At 42.2% G+C, this 22406-nt stretch overlaps 1 protein-coding gene across 7 annotated transcripts in view; it reads right to left on the reverse strand.

Annotated features, from left to right (window-relative positions):
• KALRN (kalirin RhoGEF kinase) overlaps nucleotides 1-22406 on the reverse strand; it is a 668527-nt gene that overhangs the window by 575210 nt on the left and 70911 nt on the right. Inside the window, exon 1 of one of the 7 annotated variants that reach the window (XM_048485743.1) lies at nucleotides 13609-14495. The exons of the other annotated variants lie outside the window; for them this stretch is intronic. Within the exon in view, the coding sequence (XP_048341700.1) occupies nucleotides 13609-13633 (25 nt within the window). The 5' untranslated portion in view covers nucleotides 13634-14495. Of the gene's footprint in view, nucleotides 1-13608; nucleotides 14496-22406 lie in introns of those variants that run through there. 7 annotated transcript variants of the gene reach the window in all.

A 22406-nucleotide genomic window follows, 5' to 3' on the forward strand; every position in this document is an offset into this window, starting at 1 on the left:
ACTGCACAGGCCACTACAGCGGGTTCCCACCGACATATATGATGCTGGTGGAGACCTGAGTCCATTTGCACACTGAGGTGTGAGCAGTCCCAGAGTGGCCACGGCCCGCAGAGGCACCTCTGTTTTGTTTCCCCACACTTACTTTCTCTCCCTGCGGAGGAGGCACACCCATGCTGCATGGGGGTCGAAGGGCAGCATGGGCATGCCTCACCATCCCTGTGGAGCTCTGCAGGGTGGGAAGGTGGGGAAGAAGCTCCGCAGGGTGAGAAGGTGGGGAAAAATGGAGGCGCCAAAAGCAACACCGCCAACCCAGTGCCGTTTGCATGGCGCTGGCAGGGAAATGCTGTTTTCCAAAAGCCTCCGCCTCAGTGAGAACCTGGTCTAGGTTTCCATTCAATTCATACATAATTAAAACTTCCTTCGCAACTAGGTTCAAGGTCAGAGGTATGGACACATGACATTTGTGGCAATAGGGCTTGACAGCAGATCACAAGGGTGGAATGTCAATAGTCTGCGGTCTCCCATACTTTTGTAAAGGTGGTATTCATCAAAACTATTTTCTGAAATGGGGGGGGGGGTGTCATTCAAATACAGCTGTTAGTCAAATGAGACTACTTATTTAAAACATTTTATCACATCTTCACTCTTTATAATCAAGGCAGCTAACAAAGCAACATTTCTCAAGGACAAAAAATATATATAGTAATCCATTATCAATATGAAAACAGCACACATGTTAAAATGCACAGATCAAAAAACACAGCCAGATCTGCCAAAAAATTTACCCTCCATCAACTGCCTTCCTGTATGCAGTGAGCAAAGGCAGCCTTCACATCCATTCCAAAGGACTGGACTTATCACAGAGAAAACCAGTAATGCAAAGGTTAACTTGTAGCCAAATCCTAACCTAACAGAAGGCACCACAAAGTGAAGGATGTCTGAGGCAGGTTTTTTGTGGTGATAATCCCCAGTATTGAGTACCAATGCTGGGGAGGGGCAGCTCTCCCAGTGTGTGAGAGAAAAATGGGTGGGAATTGTTGCAACCTGATACATAAAAACCAGAAACTTTTTTTAAAAAGCACTGGTCTAAAGAATGTAGCTGTTATGTGTACATATATATGGGGCTCAATAAACAAAAAAAATGCTGTGGAATTCAATATTAAGAAAGAATCATGAGGAAAGGGCATAGTAACCCTTTTTAATAAAATGTGGTCATGTTTGAACTGAACTTGAACATGAGGTAGATATTTAGAAATGAATGCCTTCCCCCACAGTGTCAAGAGTAACTTTTTCATATGAATTATGCAGACTGCAAATGAAAGGCTGACTGCTTCTTCATACAAAGAAGTTAGAAATTCACAGCCTCACTTTATGCAAGAAAATGCTTTGACAAGACTATTATACAAGCCAAATTAAGGGTAAAGGAAAAGGAAGTCATAGGATAACCACATAATAAAAGCATCACTATTAACACAAGGTCATAACCCTGATGTAGCTGATCTTTTGTGCGCTCTTCTGCCTAAACAAGTTAGATTTGCCAACAGCTGTTGCAAAAGCAGCACACAGATTAAACTGGCCAAAGACACTGACAAAAGAGAGTTAACCATTGTAACTTAATTTGAAAGTATAAAAGCAAGTATAAAAGCAGCAACAAAGTACTCTGGATATTTCCTCGGCAGCTGCTGAAGGAAAATATGATGGGGTATTCAAAACCAGTACAAACATCACAAACAAACGCATACAAATGACATCTATATACTAATAGCGAAGTCGGCCAAATTTGAAAATACTTAAATCCAGTGACTAGAGCTGCAAACAGGTGAGAACAGGCAATTTCTACAAACCTGAAAAGGTCTGTTTTGGAGAAAAATGTGAAAGCTGAAAAAAAACACCACAGGGGGCTTTTAAAACCCTAAAATGATGAAAAGAGCATCCATAGCTTTAAGTAATAGTTTCCCTCAGTTGCTGTTGCTAGACAACTGGGCATTCCAGATTTGGTTCTGTCAATAAAAGGCAGGGGAGGAGACAATGTCCTTTCCAGGGCCTACTTTGTCCTTTGAGGGAGGATTCTTTTCAGGTTTACTGAAAAGGGTTGCCAGCTCTAGGTTAGGAAGTTGCTGGGAATTATGTAGTGGGGTCTGAGGAGAAAGGGTTTGGGGATGTATAGAGTTAACCCCCCAGAGCAACCATTTTCTCCAGGGAGACAGATCTCTGACCTCTGGAATTCAATTATAATTCTGGAAGATCTCTAGGGCGGATTCCGCAAGGGCCAAAAACAGCGCTGTGAAAATGATATAAACCCCTTTACACCATTTTACACCATTTTCACAACGCTGTTTTTGGCCCGTGCAGAATCTGCCTAGGTCTCACATGGAGGTTGGCAACATTTAGCCTGAAAGCAACCTCTGGATGACTTGATACCACCCAGTTTACATGACCCAACCAGGCCTAGGTGCTTGCTATTCTTCAATAGCAGCCACCCTACAAAATCCCATGTGGTAGAGCAGAGTTTCAGAGAAGGGTCTGAGAAACCCAGGTTCAAATCCCCATCTTACTGTAGAAGCTCACTGGATCATTTGGGACCAGTCATACTTTCAGCCTAACCTAACTCACAGTGCTGTTATGAGGAGAAAGCAAGAAGAGGAGAATAATGTCAGCTGCTTTGGTCCCCACTGTGTAAAACTTTGGCATCATATAAATGGCAGCGGGGGGGGGGGGGGGGATAAATGTAGCTGAAGATAGGAGGCAGATAAAAGGTTGGTGAATGGCTGAAAAGGTGAGAATGAGGCAGGGGGAGGGGAGAGAATTTGAGATTTGCCAGAAAGGAAAGGGGAAATAATGCAGATAGTACGATACAAGAACCCCCGTTTCACACATTTCTCTTTTCTTGTGTTGAAAGTCACTGATTGTGCCCCCCCCCCAAAGAACTCCCTCAAATTCCACTTGGAAGGTGGATCAAAATTGGTGCCTTTAATGGGGTTGTCAACTGTCAAGGGGGCTGAACTTCTCCCCTACCCTGAGAAAATCTCTGCCATGGAGGGTGGATTCAACAGCCATATTCCTCACTGGGCATGGCCCCTGCCCTGGTCCCAAAAGCCACAGCTTGTGTGAATCAACCCCCAAATGTCCTGGGATTTGCCCGCCAGGAGTTGGCAACCTGCAACAACCATGGCTGAGGATGATCCTGGCCTTCCTCCCTTCCACGATCTACAAGCTTACCCTCCACTGGCTTACTCTGAAGTAAACCTTCCAAGATCCACGTGCAAGGCTTTCCCCATGTGCTCCTGCCCTCCTTGGCAATGCAGAAGCAAACAATTCCCACCCACCCCCGCCTCCCCATCAAACAGCCCCGATGAGTGCAACCTTGCAGGGCTGCAGGTAATAACTCCTTTAAAACCTGACATAGTCTTTCTCACCTGGACTCAGCTAGGCTGTCATCAGCCAGGAAAGCCCCTGGAGCTCAGTGGAGCTGCTGGGGGGTGGGTCTGCAACCCAAGGTGGCACTGCTGGGGTCCCCCATGTGGTCCTGCCCCCCAAGAAGGACCCAGGGGAGGGGGAAATGAGGCCACCCAAAGCAGGGTTTACATGAAGCTCCAGAACAGCGGGTTGCAGACCCCTGCTATAGAGATAGGGAGAACTCTCCCCATCTTCACAGGCACCCTGCAGGCTTCCGCCTCCACCCCTTGCTGGTAGCCAGCTCTGCAAAGGTGGGGGAGGTTGCCTATGGAGGATGGCAGAATGGAGAGTGACAGTTAGAGAAGAAGGGGAAGAACAGACAAAAAAAGGTGCCAAGAGGGAAGGAAAGACAGGAGGGTGCCCTTAACCCACCAATAGCTTGGTGGATGCCCTTAAACCACCAATAGCTGTCCACAGCCCATTGTATTGGTTAGAAGATTACAAAAAGGTGACAAAATAAGAAGGCTATACAAACAACAAAGTGCAGTTCCATAAACAATGCAGAGAGTGGAGTTAAAAAGACAATTAAAAGCAAGATGATACACCAAATTTCCACAGCAGTAGACTACAGTACTATTCCAACATTCAGGTACCCTTCGTAGATTATTCCATATTCACAGTTCAAATGCTTTTGTGGAAATGTCCTCCTATTCTCTATTTTGCACATTTCGTGGAATGATAGAAGTATGAGAGTCTTGATACGCAGTATTGGACACAATGGTACAGATATCAGACTAATAGTGGATGAGCCCTGTAATTAAAGCCACACAACAGAGCCGGCAACAGGCAAGAGTCTGTCCCTAGGCATGTAATAAAATATGGCTTTATAAATTTACAACAACAAAAAGACTCTTTAACAAGTAGCCTTGTGAAGAATAAATAGGCTCCAGAAGGGATTGTTGAGTTAGTTGAGTGCTAATTAGGGAATAACAGCAGGAGTGGGGGGACCCAACCTGCTAACATCCTTATGTGCTTAAAGTGAGGATTTTAACTACTACTTACTTTACTTAACTCCCCAGTCTATCACTATTCCATTAGTAAAATGGCTAGTCTATTTTTTTAAACTCAAATATCAATTACAGCCCAATCCTCAGCCCAAGGTGGCTGGGGACTGCACCACTGCAGCACCCCCCTGCAGCCTCCAGAGGACTTTCCAGTGATGTGGGAAGGCGAAAAAACCCACCACCAGAAAGCCCTCCATAGGACCACGATGCAAGTGCCCACAAAACTGGGGCTCCACTCTCGGAAACACCCTGGTCTCCCCCCCTCCCCGGCATCCAATTAGGATGCCAGCACAGCTCCTAGGTGGCCCTAACTTCCACATTTTGCTGCCATACAACTGAGGGGTGGCAGAGGTGCTCCATGTGCTTGCAAAGGGGGCAAATGAGTCAGTGCAGCCCCATGCCACCTCCACAAGAAGATTGAGCCCCTCCAATAGCATTGTGCTGATAATGTTCCTTTAAAAAAGACAGTCTGAAGAAGAGTCAAGTACCTCCTACCATACCCCACTATTACTGCTATGATGGTGAAAAGGTGTCATCAGAATGCTAAGTATCAAGGAACATTAAACCTTCAATTTCTGAAGAATCCACCCAGACCATTGGGAGCATTGTCTGATTTTATAAATATTACCCTTTTTACCCAATACAGCCAGTATTTTTATATCTTTTGGTTTTTTTCCTCCGAGACCCTAACATTTTATTATTTTAAATATAAAATGTTTAATGAAATCAAAACATTTCCTGTAACAAAGCGATCCACCTTTTCTGGACCATCTTTTGGCTCCACCTTTTAAAAAAAGGGAGAGAGAAGAACATTATAGCCTCCCACCAATTGTTCCTACTTAAACAGCAACATGTGCTTCAAGTTCTTGATGATAAATAACTGAAAAGGAAATGGCCTTTTTACTGCGGATGGGAAAGTATCCAGGCACCAAATAATGTCAAAAATGTGCTGGCCAAGTCAGAGAAAAACAATGGCAGATTATTTTAAAACTAATGCTTTAGGGATTTGTTGTTGACAATATAAAGTACTGCATAAAACAGTGACTTGGTAGATTTCTGTATATGTAATGCATTTCCTGTGTCCTTACTGAGCCAAGTTCTTAGCACATGCTAGGCTTCAAAAGTTACAAGGTCTCCTCGGTGTGCTATCAAAATATGTCCAGGTTTATCTAACTGATGGTAGCCTTGTGTGCCCTACCAGGATGTTGCGTGCAACACAAGAATGCCATGAAAGAATATATTATACCCTCTTATTGAGTTTTTCATGCCTTCCCCCTAATATATAGAAATAGACTACTGTATTTCTACTGTAGTAGAACTATCGACCTAGACAAGACATCATGAAACTGTCAGTTTTCCTGCCCTCAGCAGGAACAGCCAATGTCAGACAGAAGAAATCCCATCATATGATAAATGATATGGGGTACAACACTAAGGAGGCAGTGTTATTTTCTGAACATACAGCCCTAAATCACCCAGTTTCTTATCACATATTATGGTTTAGTTGCTGCCCTCTTTCCTGTTTCTTAAAACTTTCTACAGTAAGAAAGTAATTTGTAATTAAATTTTGTTAACAAAAATTAAGAGGCTTTATTCCAACTCAGCCTAGCTCGGAAAAGGGCCCCTTCCTTTGAGATGACTGATCTGGCCACCTGGAGACATATCATGGTAACTTCGAGACTAGACTACTGTAATGTACTTCACACTGGCCTCTCCTCAAAATCAGTTTGCAAAATCCAGTTTGTGCAGAATGCGGCAGATCAGCTATTGTCAGGATCTAGATGGAGCATGCATATGGCCCCCATTCCATTGGAATTATGTGTAACCACATCCTTTCAAGCCCACTGAAGTTAAAGGGCATGGAAGGGTATAACTCTATTCAGGACTCCACTATTTATTCCCCAACAGGAAGATGCATATTATATACAGTGATTATATACATACATGCACACACGCACACATATATAAAGAAAATACATACAATATATATGAAATGTAATTTTGTTCTTTTGCTGCTGTTCCCCCCTTCAAAAATGTAGATCTGGTCTTGGGAAGAGGTGGCATCAGTCATTCCATTCAAGCAGCAAGAAGTAAGATAACACCGAGGTGTTTGATTCATACATGAAAAAGGCTCACAGCCTTGTGAATATGTGCTGAGCACCTGATATCATTTTTTACTCCATTTGTAGCCCACATTTCGTACAAAGACTCAAGATACACTGCAAAAATAAAAACCAACAATCAAGGTCACGTACAAGCTTTCAACAAGCAAGACAAACTACAACAACACCTCCTTCAAGAAGTCCAGTTGTTCAGCTTACTCCACTTCAGCTGAGAACAGCTACTGCATGTTCTGCCTGTACACATCCTCATGTTTTTTTTTCAAAGACAATATCATAAACCTGGTTAAAGACCACTTCTGTTAAATGGCGAAAGCCAAGCCCAGATATTTGCTTTAGGAAAGAGATGCTTTCTCAAAGAAGTAAGCAGGTTTCCACAAGCTCACCAAGTGACTCGCAAACCCACTTCAAATGACAGTTTCCAATTCCAACTTGTTGGCAAATCTCAAAACATGATCCATCAGTTCAGACATCATAGGGAAATATGGTTAAGCACCACAAGGCATGGTTTGGCATGACCTAAGAAAATAGGAATGTGGCAAAAGGGATGGGATGGAGGAAATCTGACATTCTGAAGCAAAACAGAAAACATGCATTTTTGTCATCCTTAAAATCAATGGGCAAACAACAATATTGATTATGACAGTGAGCTAACCCAGTAAAATAAAAACCCCATGCTTCACAGAACAATGCTTGCAGACAATTGCTCCAACACATGCACAAGCCCACAAAGAACAGGGCAAAGTTCAGGACCTCAAAGGCCTTCAGTTCCTCCCAGCTTTCAAAAGAGCTGTGATTAATTCTCCCACTTTCTCCCTGGAGTCATCCATAAAAACTATGTTCCCATTAGCAACTATTAACTGACCCCAATCAACTACTCTAGCTGATCTCCATTGTTGCCTTTTGCTTTGGGATGCTTAAACGTAATTACAGGCAGCAAGATACTGTGACATGACAAATATTTGCAATGACATTACTAGCATTGTTAGTTCTGCTTTCACTGTGAAAGCAAACAGTACAAACCGCCAACTGGAAAGTTAACATTAATCTTTCTTTCTTTCTTTTTTTAAGGCATGTACTTGAGAAAGAAAATGCCTTGCCACTAAGTGAAAGCTTAGGCCAGTGAAAGCTTAGACCAGTCAATATTTCTGCAGTCAAGGAATAGTAAACCCATCATGCAACTACACAAACGTAAACCCAGGCAGTGTTATACATCTGTTAGGGCTACCTGTAAGTCTCCTTGACTGAATGATTCATAAATCCCAAGACTTGCACTGAGGTTCCCACTGAGATCCTATGAGAGTTATTTCCAAGTAGCTGTCAGAGTGGAGTTTGGTTTAGACAATATGGGGCTGTTTTCTTTTTTTCATGCTTTTTCATGCTAATTTTTTCATGCTTTTGCATAATACCTTTTCAAAAATATGCATGCCTGGTATCTTCTGTAGTTTGAACCTGGTATCTTCTGTAGTAAGTAATCCAAAGCTGATTCCTTCTTTCTTTATTTAACTTTTGGCCTGAATGCCACTCTTTTATATCCAGTTTATCAGTATTCCAAGAAGGAATACTTTGGATCGGCACTCTCCATGATAACTTGCTGTACTGCTGTACTTCCCGAATCATTCATTTATATGATCTGAACTCATTCACCAGCTTTTGGGCCCATATCAACGGTCGAATAAGTAATCTCTGCCTTTGTGGAAGTGATGGGAAGTCCAACAAGGTAGTTGCTGTGGGTGCTGAAAACAGGTGTGCATTATTAACGAAAGCAGCAAATAAAAACAGTCCATTGCTTTGGTGGAACAAAAATTAAAACTCTTTATCTGTAATATGAACAAGGTTATTGTTGGAAACACAGTACTATGAGAAATATAATGCCTATGATGTCTCTCTAGCTAAATATCTCGGTATTGCTATCTAAATAATAACTCTTTGGAATAAATATCAAGATCCTCAACATCTCACTAAAAAAACAACAACGCATGCCACTGTGGAACAGTGGCTATTGGCCTAAACCAAAGGTTGGTTCTCTGTCATGGAAACTCACTGGCTGACCTCGAGATACTAACTTTCCTTCAGCCCTAATTTGCTTCATAAAATAAAAAAGGGGGGGGGCACACATACCATATATGCTGTCCTGAGAAAGATCAGACAACATACACTGAATAAATAAAAATGAAATATAGTTTGGCTGAGGTATCAGTGCTGAAGGAATGTCATTAATATAGTTGATAGAAACCCACAGCTGGGAGAGCAGACCCTTAATTTATGCTGTTCTTCCAGAACGTTTAACCCCAACTGACGCCTTCCCTCCAAACACAACCAACACATTGAATAAGCCTTGCAAATATTGACCTAAAATCAAGGATTTGCAATGAGATAATTAGCATGGGCCCTCATTTCTGCTTCTTTGTTGCAAATTATTTTCAAATCTGCCAAATGATGGAAAAGTGACTTTATCCTTATCTCGGGAGTAGAATGTAGCACATGGCCCCACTTTTAATGCAACATGGAGGAAAGACAGAATGAGGTGAATTTAGGAGCCTTTGCAGTCAAAGCCAGCAACAATGCAAACTCCCCCCCCCCCCCATGACACTGTTTAAGCTTCAGCAAGGAGTCTGAGTGCCTTTCAGATGTAAATATTTTACAAGAGAATACCATATGGGAGACGCAGCTGTTTGTTTTTATTAGCAAAAAGGAAAGTGAGTCTCTTCGCTTTGCACAGAGGTTTTATGCAGGCCTGATCTTCAGCTCTCTGCCAATATTTAAATTACCTTAGCTCAAATTAACCTCTGAGAAGTGCTGGAACAAAAGATGGCCTCTTACTTTTGTGCAGAATTTAAACAGCACAAAAGAAAATCAAAGGTTGCATGATGCTTAATATACACGCACTCCTATGTTTGGATGAAAACAATGACTCTGAGCTAACTACTGCGGGGAGGGGGGCATGTTTAAGCTGCATAATAAGTCATAATTTCATCTCAATCTTTATGCAAGACACATAGTGCCTGCTATAGTTTCAGACGGTAGCCTTGTTGGTCTACAGTACAACAGTTAGAATTGATTCCGGTAGCACAGAGACTACGAAGAATTTCAGGGAGTAAACTTTCAAGACTCAAAGCCTCCTTCGTCCTTTCTATTGTACCTGACAAAGAAAGCTTTGGCTCTCAAAAGCTTACTCCCTGAAACTCTTGGTCTCTATGTGGCTACTGGCAACTGGACTCAAATCTAACTGCCTGCCAGGGCGGAGTAAAGGGAAACTGCACCCAGGGCACACGTGCACCCTGCACCCCTCCTGTGGCAGCGCCTGCCCCTGCCATGTCCCAGAACACTCCTGCCGCAGCACGCGCCCAGGGCATTGCAGGTCCCCACCCCATTGGCGCTATGCCACTGCTGCCTGCTATAGGTTAATAATTAATACTCAAGTTAAAATCAGGATCGAGCAGATCAGTCATGATAATTTGGAGCTTGTTTACTGTCTCACCCAGAACACAATCTGCTTACTGATCTGTATCTTTTTTAAAACGCTTTGGAGGAGGATACACTCTTAATATTTTGTTTAATGCAACGTTTCAAATGCTGATACTTGTTTTCACCTTGACATTTTCACAATAATGGGGGAAATGAGAGTAAAATTGAATTGTACACAAATCAATTGGTTTTCACACTTCAGTCTGTAGCAAGGTGTGACAGCAGGTTTAAATATTAAGCATCTAAAAATCTTTTGTGTACAGAAAACGAGCATGTCAGAGGAAAGCACATAATGTAGACTTCATCTTGAAATACAATGTTTTTAATGTGCAGACAGCCTTTAAATGAGGAGGCATTTAAACATGGAAACGAATCACCCAATCCACACAACTGAAGTGGTATAGTACGGGAAAAAGCTCTACAACCTGGATAATGTTCAAGTAAATACAAACTCAACCCATATACTGAACTATACTGTATTCTCTGTGGGAGTGCTTCAGAGCAATTCCCATGGAGTAACACATATGGAAAATGCTACATTGGAATGAAAAAGTCACATTGATTTTGAATGCAGGATCAGCAAACAGGAGCTGACAGGAATCTAGTATCCGGCTTGGGATTAGTAGATGTCTCCTGTTCTGTTATTGTTATATTTAATGTATCTCCTCCACATTCTGCTCCTCCAGCCTTTCAATTTAACTTGGACAATCTCTAAAATTAACATGGGAAATCATACATGTGCAGCATGCTGCCTTTTTAGTGCACTTCCTTCTTTTTGCTTGTTACCAACATGTATGAGTGAACATGTGTGCTCATTAAAACTGTGCAAAAGAGAATCTTGATTCAGTTGTACACTCACATCAATATTCCTTCCAGTGAAGTTCTGATCCATATACAGTGCACACTGGTAACCAGCAACAGGAAAAAGATGTAAATACGACAGACTTCCATGAAACCATATACTCCAATTAAGACAAACTCTGAGGCAAGCCAATAAATTTACCTCAGCACTCAAAGCATGCCTTCAGCTCTGAGAGGGAGAGGGCGGGCTTGGGAAAGTAAAAAATCTTCTCAGAAGCTATACATTCAACTCTGCAGTCAGCCTACACCTGCGCATTCCCATCTGAGACTGCACAGAAGGCCACAAAGATGAACCAGAAGTTTCACCCATGAAATAGATATCTGCCTTCTTCTCTTTCTTTCTTCAGCACCCTGTACCTCCCACATAAGGTACAGCTATGGGAGGGGTCATTATGGGAAGGGAAACAGGCAAACATCACAGCCCATCTTGCAGGAGATTTCAGACCTGTTTGTTTTTTCTGGTCTCCAGTCTCCATCTGTGCATTCTAATGAAAACAGCCAGGCGCCCCCAAGAAGGAAAGCTCATTATTTTGACCTTCTGCTGCAGATGAGGAAGTGTTCAAGGAAAGCAGTTAAAAGAACTTTCCTTCATATAAATGGCTTAGGGCTGAAACAATATTTTTACACTCTCTGAAATGTTAACATTTCAGAGATGAGTTTGTTCCTGCCTTAAGTTAAGAGAAGCCAACAAAGGCTCCTATAATACTAACCATGTAAGTTATCAGGAAGGCATATACTGTACAGAGACTTCAAGGAATGACTTCAGTCTTTAAAGAATGCCCTTCAGGGTGTGCCCTTTTTATGGTAAACAAACAAACAAAAAGAATTGCCCTAGAAGACCTGTTATCGTCAGTGCAGGCCCTAATCTGTGGAGTCCCACAGGGCACAATCCTATCCCCTATGTTCTTCAATATAACTATAAAGCCAATAAATAAATTATCCATGGTTATAAAGCTGGCAGGTCGGCTGGTAATGCAGAAGAAGGCCAAAATATCCCTGCCTGCCAGCTGTGGTTAAATGGCTAAGAGTACACAAATTGAAACAAAACCCTGGAAAGGCAGAAGTAATGCTGGTTGGGAAGGAGGACATCTAAAGTGACATTATGCTTCCCACTTTCAATGGGGTTCAGCTGACCTTTGCAGACTCAGTTAAGAGCCTTGGGGTTATAATGGGAACTACATTATTGCTGGAGAAGTAAGTTAATGCTACTGCAAAACAAAAACTTTCTTCCAATTCTGCCTAGCTCAAAAAATGGCCCCTTTCCTTGAGAAGATTTATCTGGCCACCTGGATCCATGCCAAGGTGACACTAAGATTACACTAGTGTAATGCACTGTACATTGGTCTCCCTACAAAATTAATTTAGAAACTCCAGCTTGGCTATTACCTGGAGCTAGATAGCACGTAAAGATCACTCCCATTCTGCAGTCACCCCAATGGCTGCCCATCTAGCACCAGGCTGAATTTAAAGTATTATCTATCACATAAAAAACTATTTATGGTCTCGGTCCTTGGTCTCTGCCCATATGCTCCGCCATGACAGCTTCACTAAACAGAATACAGCCTTTTGCAGATGTCAGCCTGCAAATGGGCAAAACCAACAACTTCCCATAGATATGCCTTCTCTGTTGTGGCCCCTACTCCCCACCCTGTGGAAAGGTCTCCTGAGAAGGTCAGACAAGGTCCAACTCTCCTGGCTTCAGCAGCCTATGCAAAACCGAATTATTTAAGAAAGCTTTTCTATGCTGGCAATAGGGTAGAACTGTTATATAAGGCTTGAGCAAATTACTGGGAACTGTGGTCTGTAGTACTGTGTATAGATTGCCGTGGGTTGGTTCCCATTGTGTAATTTTGCATCATTTAATGTGTCATTTTAACTCTTGCGCTCTTCTGCAGTTTTCATTTTAGACTTTTGATTGGTTCTCCAACCAAAATCTTATTTTGTTGTTTACTGAATGTGTCATCTTGTTGACTGGATTGACTCACTCTGTGTAATCCGCCTTGAGTCACTGTGAGAAAGTTGGACTATAAATTACGTAATGGTGAGACAACAAATTATAGTGAATCTTTATGGAACAATAAGTAACCTCCGTTTTGTTTTTACTTTAGATTGCAGCTGTTCATGTCTCAGTTTGGAATAAGTGTGTGCAAAAGAACAGGAAATTATTTAACCCTTCAAACAACACCCTTTTTGCTGAGTACCTTTGCTCTTCCCTAACCCATGAAAATAAGCAGATATGTGGGCACCTGCTCTGAAAGTTTCCAGTTGCTGCTACTAAATCACTTTACAATTCTGATTTCAAGCATCCTATGGAATAGTTATCATCTTCATATGGGGAACAGAGCCCTAGACAGTGTCTCAGATTCAAGGCACCCATTGCAGCCCAGTCTGACAAAAACCCGTGTATCCTAGTCCAAGTTTAACATTATTCACTGGGCCATATTTGGCTCTTACATTCCTGCATCTTACAAGCTTCCTTCAACAATACTGGAATTATAACAATGCAAAGGGACTTTTACTAGAAGTGGGAATATGAAGGTCTCCCCAAACATACTAAACTCAACACAAACTTAGGGTTCTGGCAACTTTGCCAACCACAAACAAGAGAAAGAACAGAACAGGAAAGCAAAAGCAGTGATGTGCTCCCTCCCCTTGATTAGTACATGCCTTGGCACCTTTAAGTTCAAACAGTGGCTGACCTTGCTTTGGACACTCAGGCCTCATACAGGGGTGCGAACTGGAAACATGTTCAAGTTTTGTAGTCTTGCCTGTCTGGGATCCCTCTCTGGAAGTTGTTTCACCTAGTTGTCTGCTTTGGCTCCTGGGGTGAGAAGACTCTACCAGTTGTGGCTGTCTGGCCCTGAGTGGGCTTCTGCTGTAGCTTCTTATGCTTTCTTGCCTTTTAGGTTTGCTGCTTTCTTCTCTGGCTGCTGAGGAAGCACATGTGAGTCAAAGCTTCTCTCTTCCATATTACTTTCCTTTGCCCTCCTCTTGTTCAGTTTTCCCTTTTATTTTTATAAACTTACTTGCCAACCCCTTTGTCTCATGCCTGAATATTGCTTACAGAAGGTAACAGAGAATCAGATGAGTGCTACTCAGTGAAGAACAGCATGCGAGAGAATAATCACTAATCAGATCAGGCTGATATCTACTGGCATTTCTTTGAAAATGACTGTGAAGCTTCCCTTTGCTCTTGTTAATACTTTGGCCCCCCTTCCCATGTCTCAACTATTCTCTCACTGGACTGATTATGAATAACCTGTCAGACCTAGCTAATATTCAAAGCATCTTTATCGTTTAGCCAAACCATCATTTAGCCAAGATCCAAAGCAGCCAACTGTCCCCAGAGCAAACTGTCCTGTTGTCATTTCCCATCCAATATTAGACATATTACTGGAGCAACTGAGTCTATTCTTACTGGTTTATAGTTTTAGAACTGACCCTTGTCAATAACCACCTAATTTAGGTTTGGGGTTCAGCACAACAGCTATGGAGTGACTGAACTCAATGACGGAGTTTAGTTTATCTGATACATCTCATACAGTCTCACCAGGACATAGTTGTCAAGGATTAGATTTGTGAACCTTTTTTTGGATATTTTTGTTCAGTAATTGTCATTTTGACAGGTACAGCTGCACTGATAGTGATTGGTCTCCAATTTAGTTTGTAGGACCCAGATTTATTTTTGGTTTCTCACCTGAGGCCTATATTTATTACATTTCTGTACTGCTATCCATAGAAACGCCCAGACTGGTTCACAATTTCATAAAAACAGTAAAATCACATGGGAACATTCATATGAACATTCATACGAAGTCAGACACAATATACCAAACCCAATGTAGTCTACTGTAATTGACAACAACTAGAAGTTTCTCTCAGCTCCATCCCTAGATCCTTTAATTTGAGGCTCAATAAATCCTAGGGGGCAAGTTACCAATGATTTTATCAATGATTTTATTATAGTACCTCTCAATAATCCTCAGTGTAAGGTCAAAGCATTAATTACACATACATGAAGTTCTTGTCATTGCTTGTTTATATGTTGTCTTTATATCATTCAGTGGAGGTAGATGAATTCATTTCTTAATGTCTTGTTTCCTATATTGACTCCAATATTAAATAAAGCTTTTTAAAGCAATAATGAAATTATGAGAAACTAGGGCAAAGTTAGGTATGGTTAGAAAATATGTTTTTTGGGGGAATAACAACCAGAGTCCCCCCATATTTATGTATATAATACAACATTTTTTCATTGTTTGAATACAATTATGAGGTCTTGTGGTAGCAATAATTCACCAGATTGAATATGAGGTTGGAATTAAGAATACAACTCTCTGATTGTTTCACTCTTTTCTGTCAGACCAGATACAAAGACTAGGTGGAATTTCGCTTGTGGAGTGCCCCACACACACACACACAAACACACATACGGCTGCTGAATGAGACAGTCTGGAGCTTTGAGGTTGGGTGTCATCAATATGCAACAAACATCCAGCTCTATATTTCATTACACAAGCCTCCAGATGCTCCCATCTTGGCTCTAAATCAGTTCTTTGAAGCTGTGTTCAGGTGGCTAAGACAGAACAAACTGAAACTCAGTTCAGACAAGACAGAGAAAATGCTGGTTGGGAAGGCAATATTCTAGATGGACAAAATCCAATTGTCCCAGATGAAGTGACATAGGCTTTTTCAGAGCAGATTAACAGTCTGGGGGTGCCTGTGGACCCTGTTTGAAAAGCAGGTTGGCATAGTGGCTAGAAATGCCTTTTATCAACTGCATTTGATTTACCAGCTCTCATTTTCTAGGCTTACCTGATCTGACTATGCTGATCTGTGCTTCTGCAACCTCATGCCCAGATTACTGTAATGTGCTGATGTAGATCTGCCCTTAAAGCAAACCCAGAAACTACAACTAGTCCAGAATGAGTCAGCCTATCTATTGTCAGAAGCTAGCCAGCAGGAACACATGCTGTCCATTCTGAAACAGCTACACTGGGTTTCCAAATTCAGCAAGATGTTGGCGAGGAATTTCAGAGCACCATTTGTGGTCATCAGGCATGCACTGACTATCACACCACTTAGGGTGGCCCATCTGGCATCGACCAGAGATTGCACCTTGTGATTGTGGCTCTGTAGAACGGGCTCTCTGAAGAGGTGAGGGGGAGAACTTCAGGAGGTATGACAAGATCTGCCTGTTTGCCAGAGCATTTGAAGGAGTCTGAATTGGCAGACATCTTTAGAGGGGGAAGAGATTTGGGGTTTGTTATTTTATTTTTGGTTTTAAACAGACAATACTTTTAACTATTATTATAAGCCACCATGAACCATGAGGAAAGATGAAATATAAATGTTTCCATGAATGAACAGAATATAACAAAACAGAAACATTAAGGTACAAAACCCTGAAGTCTGAAAAATGTGATTGAAAATTTTTGGGATGGTTCCCAGAGTCAAAGAAATTTTGTCAAGGCCATTTTTATATAGAGATCATGGGAACTGAAACTGGGTCCTTCTATATAAAATACGTGATTGGTAACCGAGCTCTGGATCATACCTGCTTCCAACAGCCCCAACCAAACTCCCCAGCAGCAGGCTGCAATGCTGATTCAGTGCCATCCCTCCACCTCCAAAAGGGCTTTCTGGCAGTGTGGGTAACAGGGAAAAGCCATGAAATCCACTGCCACCAAAAAGTCCCCTAGGACATGTGCCCTGCACAACCAGCCCTTAACTCCAGGAGGGAGCCAACTGACCCCAGCACGGCCTCAGCCCGCCCCCTGCATGCTGGCATCTGAGCAGCCCCACCAAAGTGCAGCCCCACCAAAGCCCAGATTTATGGGTTTTGTGGCAGTGGGATTGTGGGACAGCCACCAGCATATCTGCTCCCTCCGCTGGGACAAGTGTCTGCCACAGCAACACACAGCACTGAGGAGACTCAGAGCCGGGACTATGCTGACAGTAGTTTAGCAAGGTATAATTCAAGAGATACCAAGTTGTTGGAGAGTCCAGAGTAATGTCCAGGAGGAGTCAAAAGCCAGGCATGTACCCATCAACAATGAGAAGCCAATAATCAAAGTCAAGAAACCAGTCTGTAGTCAGTTAAGCTCTGGAAACAACAGTGGTGTGCAGGCAAGATCCAGAAGACCACATTTTGCAACCACAACTCCAGTTGCTGCCAAAGACCTTTTATTCGTCAGAACTACTTGCCTGGGGCTGCTTCTGCAAAGACTCTAACCCCGTGGTTGCGAACCTATGGTACTCCAGATGTTCATGGACTAATTGGCCATGCTGGCAGGGGCTGATGGGAATTGGAGTCCATGAACATCTGGAGTGCCATAGGTTTGCCACCACTGCGCTAGCCTGTAATCTTGCTGAGTGGTGCCTCTCCTTTAAAGTCAGTCTCAATCTCCATCTGCAACACTGACTTACATCTGAAGACCCAGAGCTGTTGGCATCTTCCTTAGTTCTGCTAATTAGCTTTGAGCCTGAAGCCTGTGTAAGTTCAAGCTCTACTGATTCAACTGGCATCTCTCTGTGAGGCTCAGTTAACACTTCCTCAGATGAGCTGTCAGCAGGAGTGGTCATGATAAGTAGTCTCCCAGCACCACGTCCTGGATTCTATCTAACAAGTAGACATGAATTGAAATCACTACAAAGTGACACCTGCAACTCCCAGTCCTGCCAGGCAGACCAAAGGAATAACATGACCAGGGGTCTGCAACCTGTGGCTCTCCAGATGTTCATGGACTACAATTGGCAGGGGCTGATGGGAATTGTAGTCCATGAACTTCTGGAGAGCCACAGGTTGCAGACCCCTGAACATGACCAATGGTATCAAAAGCCATTGAAATGTCCCAGATAATCCACAGAGATATTATGTCCTGATAAAAGACATCTTCTTGTGAGACTGATCAAGTGAGTAGCTTCCCTCAGATAATACATCTTGGATGGGCAGAACGTGCACATGGATGGAAGAGGAACAAGTGCATCATTATAAGAATGGGAACACAGAGCCTATGCACAACATACATTCAGTCTTAGCAATAAGGAACATTAAAGAAAGGTGCTCCTGATCATCATCATGGAGCCTACATGTGTACATTTCATATGTGCATAGGCACATTTTATACAAGTAGGCACACATTCTGGTGACTGTGTGTAGACAAAAGGCAAAGCCAGCATACTCCTGCCCTTGGATGTGCATTCTTTCCAACTGGAATATGCTTTGAAGAGAGTCAGTTTCTATTCCCAAACCAAGCCTAAGCCCATGTTGACATAGGTCATCTTATCCAAGAGAACTGGAAGCTCAACTGTTTATGAAAGGTGGTACTATGAGACTAATGCTTGTCCTAATTTTACCCCAAATGTCCTATGATTACCTGAATCCAAAGAGTACTTTCATGAGTAGTCACATGATGGTCTCTTTCAAAGAACAACTTTACTTAAGGAAGCATCAAGTACTAGTTTTACAAAGGTTAAGGTAGTCCCTTGTACAAGCTCTAGGTCATAGGTGTCAAACTCACGGCCCTCCAGATGTTATGGACTACAGTTACCATCATCCCCTGCCAGCATGATGGGAACTGTAGTCCATAACATCAGGAGGGCCGTGAGTTTGACACCTGTGCTCTAGGTCATTATTGACCCCTGAGATGATGTCACATCACAATATTTATAGGCAGACTATGCTTACAGGGTATTTACTCCTTGGTGTGACATAATAAGCCAAGAAAAGAATGGTTCGAAAGCACAGGTCGTCCCCCCCCCCCCCACTCCCAATATGTCTGTTCAATTTATTTATAAACATATTTTCAGCTATAAGACAAAAAATATACACAGAGTTTGCGCAAAGTGTCCTTTGACATAAAACACCTTCACAACCCTTTGAAAAGCCCTCTGGCACTCAAAAAAAGGTTAATTTTTCAATGACCTCAACAGTCAGAAGTTCTCTTTAACGCAAAGGCAGATGCCTAAAATAGAGAGCATTCTTTTCACAATCCCATCTAGACAGGAAATGTGAAGCCTGAAAAATAAAATCCTGATTGGTTTGATATGTTGAGGCTTCTGGTGGCATAAAGCAGAAGGCATGTAAATCCCTCTTCTTCTGCCTTAATTTTTCTGCAACAGTAAGCAAACACTTGAGATGCATTAGAGTCTTTATTTGGTGGGCATGAATGAAAGTGATCATTTTTCTTAGCATTATGGGAAAATTGAAATTCATACATTGGTTGTTCCATCTGTTGTTAATACCAGTAGTCTTGTTAACCAAGAATACCTTAGCATAATCAAAAACCACTGGTATCATTTGGTTGTGAAAATATTGCTGTCATTTATTACCACAGGTATACCAATAGATAAACCAGATGGCTTCTAGAACTGGAAATCTTTCACTAGTTCCTGCTCTAGGACAGATGAGTATTTTTATACAGATGGTTGAGTTACAGCTTCTTCCCTTGCTCTTCTTTTACATTATATGTGTAGTGTTTAAAGGTCCTTTGTGAAGTCATCTTCTTGCATCTACAGAACAGCCCCTAAAGTACATGAACATCAAAATAATTTGATGGATTGGTAGCCATACAATTTGCTCCCACATAATCCCATTAATTTACAAGTCTATTGTGTAGTTGATGCTTCATTGTGATGGTGGAAAGTGACATCAAGTTGCAGCTGACTTATGGGGCTTTCAAGGTGGTTCAGCCCTAACTAGTTACCAACAATCGTGGTGACCAATAGGATGTAACTGTCACTAGTGCAATGAGTGAGAGGCATCCAGTTATAGAAACAAATGACCCAGGCTAGCTAACTTGGGGTTTCTACTTTTGTGGCATAACTGGTTCCACCCACTATCACTGGTGTTGCAAACCTGCTATACAGTCAACTGTGCCCAGTGGTGACCAGCTACTGGCCAGCTGTGACTATAATGCTGCTTGGAGGACAATTCCACAGTTATTCACAGTATTTTACAAATTATGATGGTGGTTGGTTGGTTTTTAAAGCACAATACATTTATAATATATAGTAAACTGCTCTGAATAATGGGCTATATCTACTAGTCCAGTGGTTCTCAACCTTCCTAATGCCACGACCCTCTAATACAGTTCCTCATGTTGTGGTGACCCTCAACCATTTTACAGATGGAGAACACTGATGCAGAAAAGTCTTAGGCGACCCCTGTGAAAGGGTCATTCGACCCCCAAAGGGGTCCCGACCCCCATGTTGAGAATCACTGTACTAGTCAGTCAGTAATGGGAACTTGGTAATCAATGCTGCACACATTAGCATGTGCTGCAAAACTCACAGAACCAATATTCCTTCCTCAGTCCTGCAGAAATAACCAAATCTGCTGAAATGTAGTGAGTATAGAACCACAGTATTTCCTAAGTCTATATTTTTATTTCTTAAGTATGTATGGTAATACCTTTAATTCCTAAGTACCAATAGAATCAATAGAGCATGTTAGTTTGAACCAGAGAGTTTTATTGATGCATTATATTTTACTTAACTAAGGCCCTTTCCGCATGGGCCAAAAACGATGGCCTGGGGGTGGTAAAAACGCCGCCCCCAGGCCGCCGTTCGCACAGGCGGCGCTGCTGCAACGCAGCAGCGCCGACTTGACTGCGCTCCCCCCCAGGGTGGCATCAGGCCGCCCTAAACAACAACCCTTTAAAGGGTTGTTGTTGGAAAGCCCGGCCGGCCCCGAGAACATGCTGTCTCCCTGGCCCGTCCCACTCACCTTGTCCCGTAAATTAAGCCTGCTGGCGGTGAAGCCCATCGCCTTTGTCCTCCGACCCTGGAGGTCGGAGGGCTGGCGATGAAACGGCCAGCAGGCAAACGACGGACAAGTGAACGAACCAAAGAGGCGTCGCGCGGAGCCGCCTGTTCGCCGGCCTCTGCTGCGCGGCTGCATGCGTGCATCGCGAATGCTCAGCCTCCACGCCCGGTGAATTCTGCGCTGGCGTGGGAGGCCGTGCGGAAACAGCCTAATATATTTATATCCCAAATCTACAGTGAGTTGCTCAGAAAAGACCCATTTATTCATAATTCTGCATAGGGCTGGGTCATTTAAAAAAACAATCTTTGTCATAATGGTGAGTTGCATCTTCTAGGATTGAATTATTGATCCCTTTAGTGCCATACTAAGATTTTTAAAAAAGAAAAATGCTTGAGAAGCCTCAGTATATATAAAAACACCTCCATATGGTTCCCATTAATGTATCTACCTCTCACCATATGCGCACCATTCTTTCTGAAAGAGGGGTCAAAGACCACACACCTATTTGGCAAAGAGACTCAATAGTGCCTCAGTTTTTAAGAAAAGTAGTTTTGTTCTTGATCCCCTCAAGATTTACAATGTTATACATTTCAATGTCCTATTTTACAGAATTCAAGAAAAAACTATCACAGCACTTAGCAACATAACTATTGTTTTCTGAAAAGCTCTTCCTCTTCATATAAAGCTAGAATCTATACTGCACTTGGCTTTCACTCGTGTTCTTCACATGATCGACAAAAATTCTTATACCTGCTATTATTTTAAATCCAGATCTCACTGATCTAACTTGGCAGCCCCACCAGGAAAAGTAACATAATACAATTTCCATTTTAAGTGGGTTAAAAAGAAAGTGGAAGGGAAAGGATTTCTTAGGACGATGTAAATGGAGAAGTTACTAATGTTCACCAAGCAGGCTCTTGAAAGCACCAAGTTTTGTGACCTGATGACCCAAATCATGTTTGTACTCCTAATACAAGCAATGAAGCACAGAGCTGAGGGATGAAAGAACTTTTCCAAGGTGATTTGCCATTTCCATCTTTTATTAGTGGGTATGTGGAACACAGGGAGATGAACTTCAAAGCTTCAAAGTGTTGTCTCTCTTTTAAGCAGAGTTCCTGCATTTATTAAAAAAGTCACTGTTTAAAACTAAGAAAAATTGGAGTGTTTACTCTTTGGTCAGTGTTGTACTAGATCTTTACTCCTGCTTCCCATCCTATGTTCCACTTCATCTGCATTCCTTCATTTCCTCCCAGTATCATTATTCAAGGAACTGGCACTACCAGTTCGGAAGATGTACTGCTTGGAGAGTCCTTTACACCAGGAGTTCATTAGGATTCCTTTTGCTTATGAATGAAAACTGTGTTTTGCTGGTTCAGACCAAGATACACCTAATTCAACGTTCTTGACAAGAATACCCCCCAAAACAAGGTGTAAAATTGTGTACTAGAAATTGGCTAGTGGTCCAGAAGTAGACTGTCACCTACTTTTTGCTTATTCCTGACACAATTTATTTATTTCAAATAAAATCTTTCCCATTTCCAAAGACTTGTAATGATGTGTATCAAACATATGTCTTCTCCCCTCCTCCCTTCTTTCTAATAAAGATTGATGGCCAATAAGAAAGTTATAATATTCAGCTGCTTATTATTCTGTGGTGAGTGTAATACAAGAAATAGCAGAATACCATAACAGAAACCTCCGAGATCAGGTCAGATCCAAAATGTTCTT

This window comes from Sphaerodactylus townsendi, linkage group LG02 (assembly GCF_021028975.2).
Source record: "Sphaerodactylus townsendi isolate TG3544 linkage group LG02, MPM_Stown_v2.3, whole genome shotgun sequence".
Lineage (NCBI taxonomy): Eukaryota > Metazoa > Chordata > Lepidosauria > Squamata > Sphaerodactylidae > Sphaerodactylus > Sphaerodactylus townsendi.